Here is a 19,416-nt window from a genome sequence, read left to right on the forward strand (position 1 = left end):
ATGCTGGTGCGGGGCTGCAGCTGCGAGGTGAGCTGTGGGGAAGGTCGGGCTGCGGTCTGGGCCTTACCGGGAGCCCAGCTGCGGAACTGCGCCAAGTGTAGTTTGCCCGGAGTTGCTGCTAGGCGTGTCGGGGCGCTGCCGATGTCCATCAGTATTTCTGGTTAAGAGATTAAAAGCCAAAAAAGCCGTGCTTGGGGTGCTTTTTCGTAAAAGGGCATTCTCGAGGAACAAAAGGTCCGATGATTTGCGAGGGGGATGTCTTCTGCTACGATGCAGTGTTCTTAAGGCTTGCCGTGGCTTAGACTGGCAATAACGTTGTGCCTTTTTTCTTTTGGCATCTTGTTTATTTTAGTCTGGTAGTTTCAGCAACCTATTTGAGGCAGGAACCGGTGTGAACGCACCTGCAGATGCCTTCGGTCAGTCTCCAGCTCACTTGGCTGCTTGCGGTGGTGAAGCTTTTTTCCTACTTTGGCAACTGCAGACAGGAGCAAATTTGAACCAACAGGTAAAAATACAGAAGTTTTGTTTCTCCCACTTCTAATCTGGCATGTCAGTAAATCCAATTTATATTACCTACATTTTTGTTTTATCTAAGAGAGGTTTTATATACACAGTTGTATTGCATGTGGTATCCAGAGTTGCTTATTTTAGAGCAACTTTATTCTAGCATGAACCAGAAATTCTGTCTATATTGTGTTAGCTATTTCATTTGCATATGCACATATAATGCAATTTTCACACGGTGCTGCACGCAATGTAAAAAAAGCCTTTTCTCTTACGCAAAGAGTATTCCTTTTTCCTCTGAAATTTTGCTTCCACTTCCAGTAAACGTAAGGATTTTGCCTCTAGCTGCAAAGTTTAATTTGCTTATACCTCTGAGCTGGTAGCAGCAAGTTGTTAGTCACAGGAATCCCTGAATGGTGCTGAAAGATGCTGTTAATCAGCGTACAGTGTGCTCTCTGTAAATAATCTTTTAGAAGGTAAAGGTTAAACAATGAGTATCGCATGGGACAGTGTTTCTACTTTGCTGTGATGAATACACTGAACATTTAATGGCAGTTACTGAGTTTGCTTTACTAGCTATATTCCTTTAATCTCGCTCTCAGCTCACAACAAATTGGTATAGAGAGTAACACTCCACCAATAGTCATGCTGGAGAACAAGATAGCTTCATCCTATTCCTCCTCTTCCTTCAAATGACTGCTATATATAAATTGTGGTTTTAGGATTGCCTTGGAGAAGCCCCGATTCATAAAGCAGCAAAAGTTGGGAGTTTGGAATGTCTTGCTCTCCTTGTTGCCGGTGATGCCAAAATTGAGTAAGTTGAGCTACATTCAGTCATTTCATTAACAGCATCAAAGGATACCTGTATTTTACACGGTACTTTTTTTTTGTTCAGAGTGTGCATGTAAATACAGCATGACTGTAGTCATAAGAGCATTCAGTCATTTCATTAACAGCATCAAAGGATACCTGTATTTTACACGGTCCTTTTTTTTTGTTCAGAGTGTGCATGTAAATACAGCATGACTGTAGTCATAAGAGCAGTATTAAAAACTGCCATAAACACCAAAGTAGCATAGAGCATACGCTGTTTAGTTCTGTGTTAAAGACCTCCATAGTAATTGCTAAGAGAATATTCTTGATCATAACTCTCCTTGTTAATTTTCCATTCTGACCAAAGCTGTGCTCACCTTCCTCTTGCCTTTCTGATACACTAAGCCAGTCATAGTCTGGTGACAAATTTATTTTAAAATGATTATTCCTTGCATTTAATACCAGCCCTCTGTATCAGCAGATCCCCGTGCTACCCTTGACAAGCCTTCATGGTATTAATTCTCTATACTTCTGTCTAAAGTAACCACTTAATTAATCTTGACCAGTGCTTGCTCATAATATATATATATTCCAATTTAATTGAATGGTTATTGCTAATTCTGTGTTTCAGCTTGTGCAACAACAGTGGACAAACAGCAGCAGACCTCGCACTGGCTTATGGCTTTCTGGAATGTGCTAAGTTCCTCACAACGATCCAACACACTCAGACAATGAAACTGAGAGGAGAGCCCAGCTACCCACTAAGTGACAAACATGGCTTGCTGAGAGAGGATCCAGCTCCACAGAAACAAGAAAGTGAAACCAGCAGATCTGTAAGCAGGAAGAGGAGAAGATCAGATGGTGTGTAATACCATTGGCTTACTACAATCCAGAATATTTTTCTTTTCTTTTTTTTTAATGCTTTTGGCATTTAAATAAATAAATTTGGTGTTAAGATACATAGCAGTTGGATTTAGAAGCCTGCTAGTAAGGATCAACTTGCAGAGGTATTTAAGTTTATGGTCTTGTAAAAAATGGATAGCGTACGGGGAATGCCACTGAAAAGGCTACTTTAACATGGGGGAAATCAAAAAAAGAAATGGTAGGTACTTTTACTGATGGAGTAGCTCACAAAGACAGTATCTTTACTAACACCACAGGTGTATCCTCATGTTTTGATGGCATTAGATACAGACTTATTCTTGTTTGTTCATATGACAGATCTTGTCTCCTAGCTGACAACAGCAGCGGTCTGTAATCCCAAAATGAAATCAAGGGGAATCTGGAGTCTGAAGAAACATGACTGGACTACGCATTGAGCAGCCAGATGTGTAGGCTGGCACATCGTCTCCTTCTGAGAAGGAGGAAAGCTCATTTATTTTTACTTCTTACAGAAGACTTCCCCCCGCCCCCCGAATAGTTGTATTCATACAGCTATAAATAAATGAGCATATAACAATTAATTCTCTCACATATTTTTTCTGTGTAAATATGAGAACAAAATTCATAAAATTCAGTACATATAGCCATTTTTCTCACACTCTTCTTCTAAAATGCTGTTATCAACAGTACCAGCAGCAAACGATGCCTTAGGACAGATTCATAGTGCACAACACAGCTGCCTATATGGAACCTGAAAGGTAGAGCACAGCTAATTTTCTTGGCAAGAAAGAATTCCATAAAATAAAAGGATTGGGCATTTAACCTGTAGAGATTTTATCATAATAAAAAATGCTATATAAAGTTGTCCTAGCCAAAAGAAAAGAGTATTAGTTACTTAATAGATGCATTTGTAAGAAATACAGTTCAGAGCAGGTAACTCTTTATTTTTAGAGGTTTCATTTAAAAAAAAAAATCTTAATTTAAATTACTAAAGCAACATTTCTATTTCAACTGGGTTTTGATTGACTTAAAGCATTATTCTGATAAATAACAAGACAGATCTAGATCAGCTCGTATTCTGGCTTAGCGTGTTCCAGCATAAGAGTGGAATTTAAATAGTTTTTGGTCTTTGAGGTAGGCACAGATTATAATAGGCGTCCTTGTTCCAAAACTCCGGACCTTTCCATCCACACCAGCCCTGTCCAAAAAAAAGCAAGACAGTGTTTAAATCTACTACAGATTCTGTTTTTCTTACCTACTACTGTTGGATCTATTTTATTTTACTGATTTTAACCTAAGCTGTATGAATTCTTTTCCAATATCTATAGAACGCAATGATATACAATTTTCAGAAAGTTTCCTACATGCCTGGAACATCAATGGAACACACTTTACAGAGTCTCTCCCCCCCCCCCCCCCCCCCTTCTCTCTCCCCACCCCAGCTCATTTCCTAAAAAGTAGCATCTCTTCCTCCCCCAACCCCGCCTTCCCACTACCTTCTGCTGCTACAGAGAGACTAATATTATTGTGAAACTCTGTATCATTCTCAGTTTCCATTTCTCGTCCTGAGGAATCCTTGCCTTCTTTGGTAATAGTGGTATTTCAAATCCAAACAGAGCTCTTAACATCAGAAGGTGTGCTGTTGATCATGACTTAGCAGAAAAACACTCTAACAATGCTCTTAAGTTTGCAGAGTACCACATAATTATATGAGGTGTTTTTGATTAAAAGAGCTACAAACTTACAGCCCACCTCAGTTCCTCCCCTTCCCTGCCACTTTTGATGAGGAAAGGGGGGTTCTGCACGTATTTTATCCTCCTGGACCGTTCCCCTCAACACCTTGTAGCTGTAACAGCCTTTGGTTCTACACGTTCTTTGGAAATTGTTTCTTTCTGTATCCATCTCAAGCTTCGATCATCATAGGGCTAGCAAAATGTTTCCTCAACAGCTTTTCTAGTTGGGTCCAACCCAAGGGTATGAAATAAAGGTATGAAATAAAAGTTGCTATTTGCAACTTATTGTGAAGAACAGAAAACAACTTGATTACTTTCACGCCTACAGGATGATTTAGCTACTGTCAGAGTTTAAGTTTCTGACACTATGTTTACTGTTTTGTAATGTGTTATATCATCTGTCTTAGTAGCTTTAAATATGGAAATAACATTACATACCCTTTAGTTCTTTAGATTTTTCCCAGTTTTCAAAACAGCTCAGTACCTGCCCTTTAAACTTAGTTCAAGGCCTGATTTGAGAATGCCTAGTGTTGGGTTTTTTAAAAAAATTTTAAAATTTTAAATAAATGGTTATCTGCTTCAGTAACAGTGTTTTACAGGCTGAACAGATTTTTCTGTTCCATCCAAAATACCAAACACATTTATTGTATATACTACTAGGTAAAAGGGGAAATGGTTTAATACAGAGAAAGTAAAGAACATTTCTTTGTACTCTAATAACTTCATGTAGTTGCTGACCCGATATATCTTCTCCAAAGCCAGTAAGTTTCATGTAGCAGTATGCAGGTTAACTGGGATCAGCACTTCCTCCATAAGGAATGGAGGAGCCATAAAACAGCCCATTTGTATTTGGCTGTACATTATTTCTTTAATATCAAAATATATGTGTATACATACATATGTGTGTGTATGTGTGTGTATATGCATCAAGCCTCACCTTTTCCAAAATAACATGCAGATCTTCTCCTCCAGTGTAATGTGGGTCTAGAATCAAATATTTTATGTGCCCTGTAATCTCATTCCAAGCCACTCCTAATATCGTGTGAGCCAAAACACCTCCACCTAAAAAGAGGAGGAACACAAATTGCTAAAAATGTTTCACCAAGATTGGCTAAATATGCAAGCCTAAAAATAAAAGTACATCAACACTTTCTATTAACAGATTAGCTTGTTTATCAAAATGATTCTGAAGCTGTCCTACATAAGATTCTTCACATTATTAAACAACGTATCTTTACTACAGCTAGGGAACGTTACTTATTTCACTTTACTTACTACAACTAGAGAATTTACTTTCCAAATTTCTTCCACGTCAGCAAGGCAGGATAAATTCTCAGCACTTCCACCAGATGAAGTCAAGAATATTTCAAACATCTGTATTGCTCACTTTTTCTTTAAAGAAACTTAACTGTAGAAAAGGAATCTGGAAAACTTGCCCGTTGTAAAAGGACTAAAATTTGAACAGGAATCAGAATTTCTGGATAAGGGTTATCTGCTCTTTCCTACTAAGTTCCATCAACGGATGTTAGGGGCAGAGTAGCGATTTCTGACTCCCCTTTCTCTAGCCTGCAAACAGGGAAAGGGGATATTTTAATGTGCTGGCCACAGGTCGACTCCTGCATGTTTCTTTCAGACAGCATGAGGAGTTTACCTCCTTAGGATACTGCAGTAACAACTCCACACAACAGATAGGAATTGCAAAAATCCCAGAACACCACAAGCAAAAAAAAAAAAAACCCAAACCCATCCCAAAAAGCCAACCTCTGGCCCCCCAATAACAACAACAAAAACTAAACCAATCCATAAGAGAGCGTTACAGGGAAGGATAGGTTACAGACTAAAAGATTTTTCAAAACAGGATTCTAAATTTTTGAAATTCAGACAAAAAGGCTGCTGAAAGGCCAAGAATATTTCATACCAACATCCAGACTTCTGGCACCTCAAATTTGAGAGACTAACACTATCTTTATGGAGTGCCAAATATGGATTGCAAAAATTGCTAAAATTAAAATTTTATTAAAGTTGAAAATGATATTTTCAGTATTCTTCTTTTTCTAAACCACAGCTGTCTTGGAAATAGCTCAATTAAAATTACGGCATTCTTACAAATGACATTTCTTATGTCACTAAAACTGGTCTTAAAAAGAATTTGGATAATACTCTTCTCTAAGCCAGATAAACACTACTCTTCTGTGATGGGAAGTTTTGGGAAACCATATGAACCTCTGCTCCTCTAGAGAGGAGAGGTCAGCTCTCGAGTTCTGACTTCAACAGCACTTTTTAAGAACACCATTAGGATTGACTTTTGTTACCAGGTTTAATACTGAACTTGGGAGGAATACTGAGTGAATAGATACCAGCCAGACTGAACTGTATCGTTTTCCAGGCTCGCTTGGGAAAAGCACCATTTTTAATTCACTTAGAGTTTTGATTAACTCTTGCACTGTAAACTGAGTGAGTTCTAACTGAAATGAAATTTAGCACAGGGAGGCCACTCACTTTCATTGACATTCTTTGATCCTCAAGCACTTACCGATCATAACTGGACTGCCTTCAGTCTTGAAATGATTAGCAAGCTCTCTTCCCTGCAACGCCACTTCAGAACCCTGGCTAGGTAAGAAAAACAACAATAGATTTGTCATCCTCACTAGGCTTAATTCCCTAATTATCCTTTATACTCGTTAACTGCATAGGTAACAGATTAGAAACTGGCTTAGAGTAAACGTAAACATCCTGGGACAATCAGAAAAAAAATTTTTAATGCAACTTGCAGATTCTGGTTAGACCAATGAATCTGCTGTAAGGCCAGTTGTCACTGGAGCTGCTATAAATAACAGGTGGACCATCTACAAATATAAGCTCTGGAACAAAACCGATTAAGATTGGCTGTATAAAGCTTTATAAAATATTGAAGAACTGAACTATTTTCCTACTGTTAAGAATCACCATCACCACGGTCACATGCTCTTTTAGAATTTCCACAGTAGAATTTAGTCTAAATAAACATAACTCCTGAGTAGTATTCTGTTTGACTAGAATTTTCATACATGCTCAATTAGTATATACTCTTTATTTCATTATTGTATTTATCACAAAATATTCAGGGATTTGTTAGTCTGCTCAGTGCTGCCTAAATGGTAAAAATCCAGTAATTTTACTTCTGATAAATGCTAAACATTATTATTATTTTTCTCGTAAACATATCTGTAGGGTTCTTTACTGTGTGTGAGACTGTCAGAATGGAAACAAATCCCTTGTTTTATCATCACACGAATCCAGAAAAGAGAACACTGTTTCCAGGCTGCTCAGCAATTTGCCTCAAACCTGAGCTGCCGGGTTAGCTCTGTGGATGAAGTAATAACTTATTGTCAGTGTGCATTCAGTTCATTATGACCGCCAGACTGCGTGCCTGCTTCAAAAATTATGTTTGTGGTACAAAGGAATGGGCCGAATTCCACATCAGTTTGCATATCTTTAAGCAATTTACAGCAACTGCAAACTGAAACCCCAAGCCCACAAGAAGTTTAGCAACTATCTTCATTTGTAAGCACTCACCTCAGCACAACCAAAGGCAGGAATATAGGGTTTATGAACAAGGAACTCTTAAAAGATTTATTATCTCTTTTATTGTCCCTATTATCCCATGTATTGTAATGGTAATTTGCATTTTAAGGCATTCAGTCTTTTTAATAATTACAGGTACTGATTCTTACCTGACAAATAGTATTTTTGATGTTATTCCAAAAAGCTGATTCAAAACGAGCTGTACCTCAATTGAACCAATCCACTGCCGTGACCCAACAAATGCTGCAGGTTTGTCTCCAGCATCAACCAGTGCCTTTGCAACATCATCGTGAAGAAGAAAATCAAACATCAACAACATATGGTAGGCAATTCTACCACTTTTTGTGAACAAAGTTGGTTTATATATATGGGAACTTGTTTTGAACCTAGCCGGTCAAAAGCAGACAAATGGATATTGAATTCCTTCACTGAGGTTCTGTTCTGGAAACGTCACTTGAACACTAATACAGACAGTGCCTGTAAGCACAGAATATAACCCCCAGTCCACAGGCAGACTCCAAGCACTGAGCTGTCTAATATTGGAGTGCATCATTTGTACTGCAGAATCCACTTCACAGGCTGAAGTGCCTCAATTCCCATTCAAAGCATCCCAGAAAAGGATCCATAAAATAGTGCTCTGAGGAAGAGGCCACTGAAATACACCGAAGGTTGTGGTTTATTTTAAATCTTCTCCATTCTGAGGCTTACGTGTTACATGCAGCACTTGAGAGGGGCCTTTGCCATTCAGGATACAAAGCCCACAAAGCCTCCTGAAGGCTACTGCCCTCTTCTAGATGTCTAAAAATACTACAGGAGTGCATGGACTTCAGTTGCTTTTAGGTTTAGGTGTGGACTGAGAAATGTTCAGGAAATGCAGTTTTAACGTTAGTGCTCACACCCCTGTTAGGTATGATGAAAGTTGTTTTATGGACTGAATCAAACTTTGGTAAAAACATTCAGTAAATAAATATAACACAAAGAACTACTTTTAGAAGACTGAAGGTAACTGCAGTATTTCTTGCTAGGCATACAATATTAGCTACCCAAACCTACGTTCTTGCTTCAGTGCTGTTAACAGAAATGAACATATTCAGGTATGCGTTTGAATTCACAATAGAAAAAGAAGTGAAGGAGAGTTCAAAAAACAGGAAAAGCCCACTGCTGTCAGAGGCAAAGTAGCAAAAGAAAGCAGTAAATCAATGCATAGCATCTGTGGACTAATCCAGCTGTCACTGAATACAAAAGTCAGTTTTAAAGCTAATTTTAATATGACACATTGGGTCCTTTGTTTTCTTTCATTTGACAAAAACAGTGAAAATGTCATAATCTGAGCTTCTAATAGAACATTAATCCAAGGAACTATTTAGAAGACTATTTTAATGAGTCTTATTTGTATAGGTAATGTCACCCAACACTGATGAACATTTGGAGACAGATCTCCTATAACAAAACTTGTTAAAAATAATAATTCAGAATTACTATAGCTCAATTTAAGAGAAAAACTAAAAATATCACACAAATCTGAAGTCTAAAATATATGAATTTGATATTTTAAAAATAATTATACAAACTTTTCTAGACAAATATGCATAAAATAATTAATCTGCTTAAACGTTCTGTACCTGTTGAATTTCCTTGTGTGTTGGTATAGGTGTATCAATGTAACCTTGGTGCTTGAACCAAGAACAGATTGTCTGCAAAGACCGATAGGCACAGCCCCAACCACTGTCATCAAACCGATCCTGCATATAGTGGTGATAACTGTATACACCATGTACTAAATAAACCTGCATAGAAAGAGATAGTACAAATGAATCTGATCACACTTGTATCAATTTTCACAGAAATTGCATGCCTATGTCACTTGCACTGTAAAAGCCTTCAGCTGGGGACTGCAAATCTTTGGAAGAATTGAAGGCTTGCTGTTCACACATGATTACTCCTCCTGTTTTTGTCTCCTAAACATCTCCATTCATAGTTTTAGTTTCTTGCCCTGGTTCTGAGAAACTTTTAAAATACATGCTAAAAACGTGTACATTCTTTTCCAAGAAAATGCCATTTCTTTGGGACAACTATAGCGAAAACAATGCCATGTTGTGCAGAGAAGCCCTTTTGCTTAAAAGGCCAAGTCTGTTCCTTCACTCTCTCTCATCTATACAATATTGGCTGTCTAAATTACTTCTTTTAACAACAAATCTCAAGAAAAATAAAAATACTTTCTTAGAAATGTTTCCATTTAAACTTACCATACCAGACTCTGTACCAGGTGAATTAAGATGTAAATGTGGATTTCGGAGATATCCATCTTTGTATGGTTCATCTGGAAAATGATAAGCGTTTGCTCTCTTGAAATATGGTCTGTCACAAGGCAGATTGAATAACCCATGTAATTCCTACGTGCAAGTTAGAATAAAGAGCACAATTCAAATTTTGGATTAAGAGAAACAAGACGTTGTAAATAACAATTGAGACATGAACAATCTTAAGAGCAGAGTTCAGTAAATTTAATTAAGCAGATTTTAATATATTAATATTCAGCGGGTACGTTTACTGCTAGATCTCACCTCTCAAAGGAAGCTCATGGAGGCTTACTGCCCATCTAAAGGGCCCACTATTTTATGCAGTCTTGTTACATACCGCCTGCCGCTGGAGCCCCACTGAAGATGAGTGTCTTATGAAAGTATGGTAAAATGCAACACAGTATAAAAGGATTAGTTTTACCTCTGTAGTAGTGCAGATATACACACTCTGAATTATAATCTTAACTAATATTGAAGACATAGAAATACCATATACTGAGACAAAGTAAAGATACTGAGCTTATGGTTTAAGCAGATTCAGTCTATTTCTAAATCTCGTAAGCACTGTTTACAACACAGCAGCCACATTTAAAGAGATAAATTGTCTTATTTCACAGAGCTTAAGAGTGAAAGGAACGGTGAGATCATCTAGGATAATGTGTGTAACACAGGTAATACATTTTACGCAGATGGCCCAACACTGAACCGAACTACATTAGCTACAGTAACATTTCGCAATGGGTGGATAAAAGTGAACAGAAGACAAAGAGCAGGAAAGACTTGTGTGGCACCAATGCCTGAGGCCTCTGCAAATGCAAGGAACAGATTAGGTTTTATATACCCAGTAATGTTTCACACAGAAGAAGAAAATGAAAAATCCCCAAGGCTTCTACACCTCTAAGGCAGCAGCAGATTCTTTCCCCACGCTCAGTATGTGTAACTGTGTGACCTGAGCCGGTATCTCCCAGGTACACGTCTCAATCTGAAAGGACTGCCACATCAGAACATTTTTCCACCTCATCCATATTCCTTTTTCTAGATGTGCCAACCCAGAAGGCAAAAACCAACCAAAAGCTGGTCAGCTGTGAGCCACACGAAGCAGCCCCTCCAAACAAATGAACCAACCAACACCACACAACCCCAAGAAAGAAACCAAACCAAACAGAAAAACCCCAATCCTAACCCTTTCAGGACACCTATTAAAGCCTGAAAGTAATAACACACTACAAGTAATCTGACATTCTACTACAGAAGTGGACAAATTCAAAGAATACAGTACCAGAAGTACAGGTTTTAGATAAACTATCTAAACCAAATCCTATGTAGTTTTAAAGTTTCTATTGTTCCCTTATAAAATGTATCAGAACTCATTTTTGTAAAATAACATCTAATAATGCAAGCTTCCATATTCACTATACGGCTTCAGTTATAATAAAAACAAATTAATGAAATCGCAGTATCGGTTAGTATTTATTCTACATTGGCTCAAGAAAAGCTTTACCACTGCTTCAGTTACAATAATAATAATAAACCCCCTAAAAAATCAGGTTCTGTTAGTATTTGTTTGCTTTACCTTTCTGTAACTTTCCAACTGATCATCTGAAATACCTGTAGGATACGAGATTGTTACAAGCTGATTTTTTCCCGGTAACATGAAATGAAATTGTTCTGGTACAACAATTGATGTTCCCTTCATGTACTTCATGATACACCTTTCCATGTCAGTTAGTTGCCTGTGAATTGCTTTCACTAGGAGATTTTGTACCCTGCAAAGTAAAAGGGAGAACATGTGAGAAGCAGAAGAGTGATGGTGGATCATTTTCTCTCATAGCTCTGATAGTTATACAATACTTATGGTGTGTATTCACACCTGGTCTGATGAACTTACTACTTCCATGCTTCCACCCCCACAGAGAAAGACAGAGCCTCACTGTGCGTTACTCAAAGCATGTCTGCATACAGAAACTACTCCCTAGTGATTCAACCCTCCAAAGTGCAGGCACCCTGGTCTTGTATCAGAAACGCAACCATTGGCCAAAATAAAAGTTACATATATGACTATATGGGGTTTTTTTTCGCATTTTATCCACCCCATTTAGCATCCTTCAGAGTATAATCCTGTGGAAAAAATGCAAGGAAAAAAATACAGAGGAAGACTCTAATGTTTTCCATCTTCACCTACCCAGCTGCAGCCCCTAACATAGTACTGAGATTACAAAGACTCATCAAATACACTCCAATCTTCACTTTTATACACACTCACGTACTTAGAAGAATTTTTACAACATTTCCCTGACTTTCTCAATTACTTGCTAAACAATGGTTATGAGTTCTAAAATCTTCAGACATTGATAACCTAATTTTTTTGTAGGCAGCAAAAGGATTGTATCTCAAGATTATTAAAGCTAGCAGCTGTCTACAGGAGCTTTTATTATTTACACAATTAAATTCCATTGCAAAAATACTATATGCTACTTCATTAAACTGATTAATGTTATGGTATGATAGCTTTACTTCATTATTTCAAGAAAAAGCAGAAATTAAGCTGAAAAATTACAAGCTCATTGTAACACTTACTTTCGCCATGTTTCTTCTGGAGAAACAGATACAACAACATCAACAGGTAACGTCATATTAATGTAGTGGTGTTCCTTATTTTCCCTTTCAATGACTGGAGCCAAAGCAGCTAATGAAGATGTCATTTCCAACATGAGGTCGATATTGACTATCTGCTGCTGCAGAGAATAAAGACACCAATAGTACATCTCCAACAACACATGCATCAAGAAGGCAAAAGATTGTAGATATTTGGTATCAAGCTCAGTAATGAAATAATTGGGTTTTAAAAAGCTAGTAATGTTAAAGACAAACTTCTACATGCTGATCTACTGTAGATGGATCTCTGCATTCATGCTGAGTCTCAACGACTTGAAAAGGATTCTTTCAAGTCATGTCAATGTCTATTTGTGTACAGAAGAGCCTACAGAGGGCAGATCTAACAATTTTTAAATGCTAGGTTGTCTGATATAATTTAGCGTGGTGAGACACATACCGTATCTTGTAACTTTTTATCCTTTTTTTTGCCAAGCTTTCGTTTTGTCTCGTCGTCTTGATCAAATCTGAAGTATCAACAGAAAGAGAAATTTCTATAGTATGAAATTAATCTATTAAAAAGATTATGCATTTTTAAATATACTCACTGTATAAATCGTCTTATCTCCTTACAAGCAGAATCATCAGTCAGCTCTGGAACAGTGCTCATACCATTGTTGGGCCACACATAGACTGAACTGTGGCAAATTCTTAATACAAGAACATCTGAGGACAGTTTGTTTGCAAGATCACTGAAAACATATCCTAACGCCTTTTTTGTTGATGCCTCTGAAACACAATAAGGGTAAAATTAGCCTAGAAAATTCTCTCACTTTTGTTGTAGCTGCTGGGCATACACTTAAAAAAATGATATGTTTTGACTTGGAATAAAAACAGAAGTGCTGTTATGATCAGAAAAATGTCTATGTAAACAAAAAGTGAGGTAAGATTTCACTTAGCAGGTCTGTCTCAAACATTCACTCTCATACCTGCCTGAACAAAAGTGAAATATGAAGAGCTGAATGAATTACAGAAGAATAACCTACACCGTAGTCAATTCTCACATCAATAGGTCTTAAGCCTACAGATGCAAGCAAACTTCTGTGTACAAACTTCTACATATAGTTGTATTTAGTCTTTTGAGTAAATACTGGAAAGGTTCAATCTAAGTCACGTGTTTCTGACTTCATTTCATTATCCAGAAATACAAACCAAACCCATACTAATTTTTTGGAAAAGCAGGGCCTACACTCCAGCTGCAGACCAAATTTTGGCCAGTGTACATCGGTAACTGTAAGAAACACCCTGGTCAGCCTGAATCTTTATTACTGGTATAGATGGCTGTCTTTCAGAGCTTGACTTGACTTTTCAAGTTTCACCCACTCCTTACAACCTGAACTAATACTGGATATGACAGAGCAACTGTTGCACATGACCAGCATTGTTTTCCTCACTGAGGCAATTAACAACCATTACTTAGAATGCAACAAGCTATACAAAGCCTAACAAGCCACCAAAGACTAGGCTGAACTGTATTTCTTTAACACATTAACTTAGATTTGGCCACTATTAGTTGACTTTTGCACTAGAAGTCTATAAAAGCTACAGTATTAGACAAATTCAACAAACCCCAACACAGTTAGCTAAATCTCCTCCAAAAGAAAAACCTCACTGCCTTCAGACGATTTGTCAGCCATATTCACATACTATTTCTCTGTAGAATATTATGCTGCACTTGGGCAATCTCAGTATCACTCTGCTTCACTGTGGTTAAAATTCACTACACTGTAAACAGTCAAATAAATAGCCTTTCTCTGAGGATGCAATTCACAAAAAGTCGCTATGCATAAGGCCAACCTATTCAACACTTCTTTTCCACAGCATGAACTGAAATGAGCCGAAGTTCCTTTTCAAGGCGTCCTGGTTTCGGCTGGGATAGAGTTAATTTTCTTCCTAGTAGCAGGCATAGTGCTGTGTTTTGGATTTAGCAGGAGAAGAATGTGGGTAACACGCTGATGTTTTTAGTTGTTGCTGAGTAGGTTCATCAGCACTGAATCCAGAGTTTCTAGTAAAGACATGTCCTTTTAAAATGCAGAATGAGCTACAGTTGAGCTGTGTCTTTACCCTCCTTCTGTGCTCCCTGCTACGATAGCTCAATGGCCAGTGATAGCTTTGAGCAGACTTTCTGAAGGGCATGTCACATTACTGTAAGAGCGTGGGACTACAGTTGCCTCTTAACACCGTATGGTCTAGTCCCAATTCCACATGGAACTGCAGTAGCCAATCCCACCTAAATTCAGTAGAGTAACCAGTTAGCTTGTTCATCTTCTGTATTTCTCTAGAAAGACTGGACCACAGTCTCAAAACTGTATTATGACTATAATCCTGTTACAACAAATTCATTTTCATCAAGTTATTCTCCATTTGCTTGGAATTTCAGGGTCAGCTTTGAAGAACCATAGAATTGTTTAGGTTGGAATCTTTTCTTAGGTTGAGATCTTAGGTTAAGATCTTTTCCAACCTAAACGATTCTATGATTTTAAAAGTGATCCCAATACCACATCAATAAGTAGGAAAAATATGTAAATAAAATGACCTAAAAATGGCAATTTAAACTTTACTTCAAATTAAAATAAAAAACATATGACAGAAAAAGACTGCCAGAAAATTAATGGAGACAAAGAATAACACTTTTTGCACTTAATATTTACAGGTTTGGGAAAGAAGCATTTATCTGGTGAAATGTCAGGAAAACAAACATCATAGCTAGTTACTTAACATTCACATAAATAACCTTTTATTAAGAAATCTATTATAGTCTTATAGACACACCATCAGTAGTTGCTAGCTGAAATGCAAGATCCAAGCCTCCTCTTATTCTAAAGAGTATGTCCATAGCTTCTAGAATTACCTACAGAGAAAAGAGAGGCAATGAAAATGAACAGTTATTTCAACGTGCTTTCTCTCAAGTGACAATTGCCTGTTATTATGCCACAGTGTATGAGCACACCGGTAATCACTGCAACTGCTCAGGGTACAAAAGGGCAGTGAATAAACAGGGAACTGAGCAGCACTGCAGCACATAGCTGCCAGAGCCAGTACCTCAATTACATGAGTGCTGCTACAAACAGTCCTTAAAATACATTTCCTACCTGAACAGGAAAGTTTTAATTCTATACTTTTACCATTTAGAAATATTTTTGGTAAAATGCCATTGCTTCGCATTGTTTCAATCCAAATGTTGTGTCTCTCTGATGAGTCTTCTTTCAGTTCAAGCAAACCAATGACTGCTCTGAGCAAGTAGAGCAGAAAGGTAATTAAACACAACTGTAAGTGTGCATCTCGGTTAGGAAATCGCAGCTTTGGGGAAAGAGAAAAAAAACCCCAATGACAGGGGGGATACAACCTCTAGAACCCAGGCTGTTTCACGTTTGACAGAGCTGCTTATGCCTGCACAGAAACCACCCAGCTGTTTCTTTCTCCTTACAAAGCCCCTGCTCTGTGTCCCCACAACTGCTCGTTGCAGACATTTTAACATGAACTTAATCAGAGAACTCATCCAGATATAAAACCACCCTTTTATTGAGAGAAGACTTTTTCAGCCAGATCAATTCCCAGTCAAGTTCAACATACCCCTACAAAAACAGCTGTGCCACTACAGAGAGGAACGAAAGGCGACAGCCCAGGAGAGTGTGGGTTTTGCTCAATCTAACACTCCACAAAAAGAAATGCTTCACAGCCTTAATTGCTGTAAAAAACCCCACCAAACACCTGTAAGAATAATTACACTAAGACCCTTTGGAAAGTCTTATTGCATAACTGTTTGCTTACAAAGTATGGGAAACCTCCAGGTGCAATGCTATCATTATTCATGAAATAAAAGAATCAAAATGTAGGACTGATTTTCTTTCCATTAAAAGTATTCTAAGCAGAAATATATCAAAAGGTATGCATGCCTGACGGAAATACAAGCATCTATACTTTTAGCTTTGGACAAACGGTTTTCGGGTTTTTGTGATTCTGGAGTGCCGAAGTTTACTCCAGGAAACAAAAAAGGCAAGATTGCAATGTCTAACGTTTTGTTCCTGAAGCGTAATCCTGAACTATTTTACATAACACGGTTAGTTACGTCAAAGAGGTGTTGGAGTGTGGGATCCCCAAGTGCCAGCACGCACAAAAAAAGCTTTCCTGGGTTGACGTGAAAAACGGCTTTTATTTGAATTCTTACAACGCAAGAACAACGTGCACGAATGAAAAGCAGAGCTCTGCAAAAGGAGCAAGAGAGGATTTGGCCTTTCGACAGTGGCTCGTCGTGGGTGACGAGGTCTTCCGACAAATCCCTGGCGAAAGCCACGCAGGCCGAGAGCCCCGCGGCCCCCGAGGGCGACAGGGGAGGCCGCTGGAGGCCCGCGCCCCGCCGCGCAGCACCCACCCGCCAGCGGGCAGCGGGCAGCAGGCAGCGGGCACCAGCCCGCCGCGCTCGCCACCGGACGGGGCAGCGCCCGCAGACCGTTGCCCCGCGGCCGCTTCGGGTGGGGGCCGGGAAACGGCCGGGGGGGGCCTCCAGGGCGAGCACGCCGGCCCCGCCGCTACCCCGGCCCAAGCGGGAGCCTCCCCCGTCCCCTCCTCCCTCCTAAGGCCGGCCCCACCGCGGGACCCCGGGGAGGGCCGGACTCACCGCGTCCCCCGGCGCCGCAGCGGGGGCCGAGCCCGGCCGCATTCCCCCCACGGGGCTGGAGAGGCGGGGCTACGGTTTGCCCGCTCGCCCCCCCCCCGCCCCAGTGGAAGCGGCCGGCGGGAGCCACGCGACCACTGGCGCCCCGCCCATAGGCCCGCAGCGCGGTGCTGCGCAGCCGCCGTCTCCTTGGGCCGTACCACCGCAGGGCAGGCGGGGGGGTGGTGGTGTGTGGATAGGCGAGTCTTGCCCGCCTCCGGGGCAACCGGCACAACAGAGGGCGGGCGGCGGCCCCGGGCGCCCCCGCTGCCGGACCGCCTCTCGCTGCCGTCGGCGGCGGGCTCGGTGCCGGCTCCGGCAAGTAGGTGCCGCTCGGTTCCCTCTGCGTTCACCGGCCTTCCGTACCCTGCGGTGCTGCCGCACTTAGCGGTGGGTCGGCGCCCTGCGCTGTGGTGGGTAGAGTTGAGCTTTCTCCGGCTTGGGCAACCAAACCGCAGCTGTCCTTAGTCCGGTTTGTGTGGCATCCGCGCTCTGTGGCAAAATATTCCTCATCTTTCCCACAAATTCTGCGTTAGATGCTGCGGAATCCTGCCTGCTGCCTGGCGATACTGCTACTTCAAGGCCGGGCTCGTCCACCTCGTTACATCGCCTCAGTCGCGTCAAACTGCTGAGGCCCAAAAATCCTTGCCGTTGATCCCTTGATCAACGATCCTTGCTTTACACGGTAGAATGTAATTCCGGCCGTGTTTATTTTCGATAAATCAATAATGCCAACTAGCTTCATAACTGCGAACCCTGAAGTTTGTTTCCAAGGGTCAGTTTTCTGTCATCTCTTCTTTCCGTGCTATTTGTTGTCGCCTGCCCTTTGGTTCCTTACCCAACGTCTAGATCTACCAAGAATCAAAGAACGGTGTTTGAGTTTACCTGATGAAGCGATGCTGCATTTTACACTGCATGAACTTCCACATGTTGGGAAAAAAAAAAAAAAAAAAAAAAGGCTTCAAACTTTTTGAAACTTCTGCATGCTGTCCATCCTGTGTGCTGAGCGTAAGCAAAATGTGGCTAGCCCTTCCATCATACACAGTGTTCCAGCATATTATTGTTTATAAAATAATACATACAATCTATAATCTTTATATAGAGTTTTCCACTGCTGTGCTGCTGGTCATAAAATCTATATTCTTATATAGATTTCCACTGCTGTGCTGCTGGTGCTTTTCTACTCTGCATCCAACATGCCAGATACAGCTAATGTGTGACATTAATCTCTCTGAGTTTTCTGCTGCCTGGGTTATTTTCATTCCTATCTTCCATCTTGCCTTTGCCCCCATAGTAAGTACCAGCATGGGATGTGATCTACATTATCTTTAATCTGTATTCCACCCTAACATCTTAACTTCCCTGCTCTCTTCCGAGCTGTATGGACACTGATACTTCACCTATTTGATTGCATATCCTTGATTTTTTGGGTAATTCTTACATTTCATGACTTTCAAGAAATAGCTTTCCTAACATATTAACCAATTTCTTCTACCTTAATTTCCATTCCTGGTGAATTTACCACATATTGTTATCGTCCTCTTCAAGGCAGTTCTTCCTCTAGATGATTCTGAGTCCCATCTCTACTAGTTTGCGCTCTGGGAATCAGATCCCTGGTAATCCTAGTGCTAAGCCTGCGCTCTATTCAAGCCCTTGAGTTCCTTACACTTGTTGACTAGGCATTTTCCTTAGTTCTGTCAGGCTCCAATGAGGGTGGTGATGAGGAAAAAGTAACATTTACTGTAAATCATTTGCATTAAAACCAAGACGAAATTGGAGATATTTACCATGACCAGGTCTTGGATTAGTTAGAGGGCTTCCAAAATTCCACTTTTATGTTTTACCCTAGATTTGTCCATACACTGACCTTCTATACCAGTATTAGAAAATGACTGAAAACCATTGCTAGACATAACCCATAAGATGAAGAAGGAGGCTGCTCGCCATGTTTTATTACTAGCCGTTCATGCCACCAAAACTTCTCATCTTAGTACTCTGAAGATACCTGTTATAAATTTTTGACCCAGGCTATATACCTTCAATAAGAGTTGCACCAGCTGTATTCCAAATGCACTTGATTTTCTCTCTCCATTCATGTTTTGAATTTGTTTAACAGAGGAGATACAATGGTGTCTAAATCCCACGTAATCCATTTGTCCTATAAGCACTAAAGCTGTCAATCATATTGTGTATTACTTTCTTCAGATTACATTTATTGCTGATATTTTTAACCAAAACTTCTTGCATTTTACTTAAATAAACTTTTTGTTTACAGGTGTAGGCTGCTTATAGACTTTTGCAGTAGAACAAAAAA

General features: G+C 39.8%; 2 protein-coding genes across 5 annotated transcripts; one reads left to right on the top strand and one right to left on the bottom strand.

Moving 5' to 3' along the window:
* Positions 1–2,621, top strand: ANKRD37 (ankyrin repeat domain 37). Its single transcript, XM_009491686.2, has 5 exons — positions 1–27; positions 353–505; positions 1,227–1,318; positions 1,949–2,178; positions 2,539–2,621. Exons 1-5 carry the CDS (start codon positions 1–3, stop codon positions 2,550–2,552), a joined length of 516 nt encoding a protein of 171 aa, XP_009489961.2. The 3' UTR covers positions 2,553–2,621.
* Positions 2,622–2,671: 50 nt separating this feature from the next.
* UFSP2 (UFM1 specific peptidase 2) lies at positions 2,672–17,108 on the bottom strand. 4 transcript variants are annotated; one of them, XM_075709162.1, is made up of 12 exons: positions 17,067–17,108; positions 15,221–15,299; positions 12,997–13,177; positions 12,849–12,915; positions 12,374–12,525; positions 11,370–11,562; positions 9,743–9,889; positions 9,119–9,283; positions 7,646–7,770; positions 6,466–6,542; positions 4,870–4,994; positions 2,672–3,397 (listed from the first exon to the last, which is right to left on the bottom strand). In XM_075709162.1, the coding sequence occupies exons 1-12, from the start codon at positions 17,106–17,108 to the stop codon at positions 3,311–3,313; spliced, it is 1,440 nt and encodes a 479-aa protein (XP_075565277.1). In that variant the 3' UTR covers positions 2,672–3,310. The 4 variants fall into 4 exon arrangements, with proteins under 4 accessions (XP_075565277.1, XP_075565276.1, XP_075565279.1 ...); XM_075709161.1 differs by having other exon boundaries at positions 12,374–12,531; XM_075709164.1 differs by lacking the exon at positions 17,067–17,108 and adding an exon at positions 15,574–15,663 and having other exon boundaries at positions 12,374–12,528.
* Positions 17,109–19,416: the final 2,308 nt, after the last annotated feature.

The sequence above is a fragment of the Pelecanus crispus genome, chromosome 4 (genome assembly GCF_030463565.1).
Source record: "Pelecanus crispus isolate bPelCri1 chromosome 4, bPelCri1.pri, whole genome shotgun sequence".
NCBI classification, from domain to species: domain Eukaryota; kingdom Metazoa; phylum Chordata; class Aves; order Pelecaniformes; family Pelecanidae; genus Pelecanus; species Pelecanus crispus.

Excerpts from the sequence above, each read along its gene's own strand:
- ANKRD37 (XM_009491686.2), top strand. The coding sequence starts at position 1 with ATGCTGGTGCGGGGCTGCAGCTGCGAG. Across the intron at positions 28-352 it reads TGCGGGGCTGCAGCTGCGAG|TCTGGTAGTTTCAGCAACCT; the intron begins GTGAGCTGTGGG and ends TGTTTATTTTAG. Across the intron at positions 506-1,226 it reads GAGCAAATTTGAACCAACAG|GATTGCCTTGGAGAAGCCCC; the intron begins GTAAAAATACAG and ends TTGTGGTTTTAG.
- UFSP2 (XM_075709161.1), bottom strand. The coding sequence starts at position 17,108 with ATGCGGCCGGGCTCGGCCCCCGCTGCGGCGCCGGGGGACGCG. Across the intron at positions 15,300-17,066 it reads CTGCGGCGCCGGGGGACGCG|GTAATTCTAGAAGCTATGGA; the intron begins GTGAGTCCGGCC and ends TTTTCTCTGTAG. Across the intron at positions 12,532-12,848 it reads ATAAAAAGTTACAAGATACG|CAGCAGATAGTCAATATCGA; the intron begins GTATGTGTCTCA and ends TATTCTCTGCAG.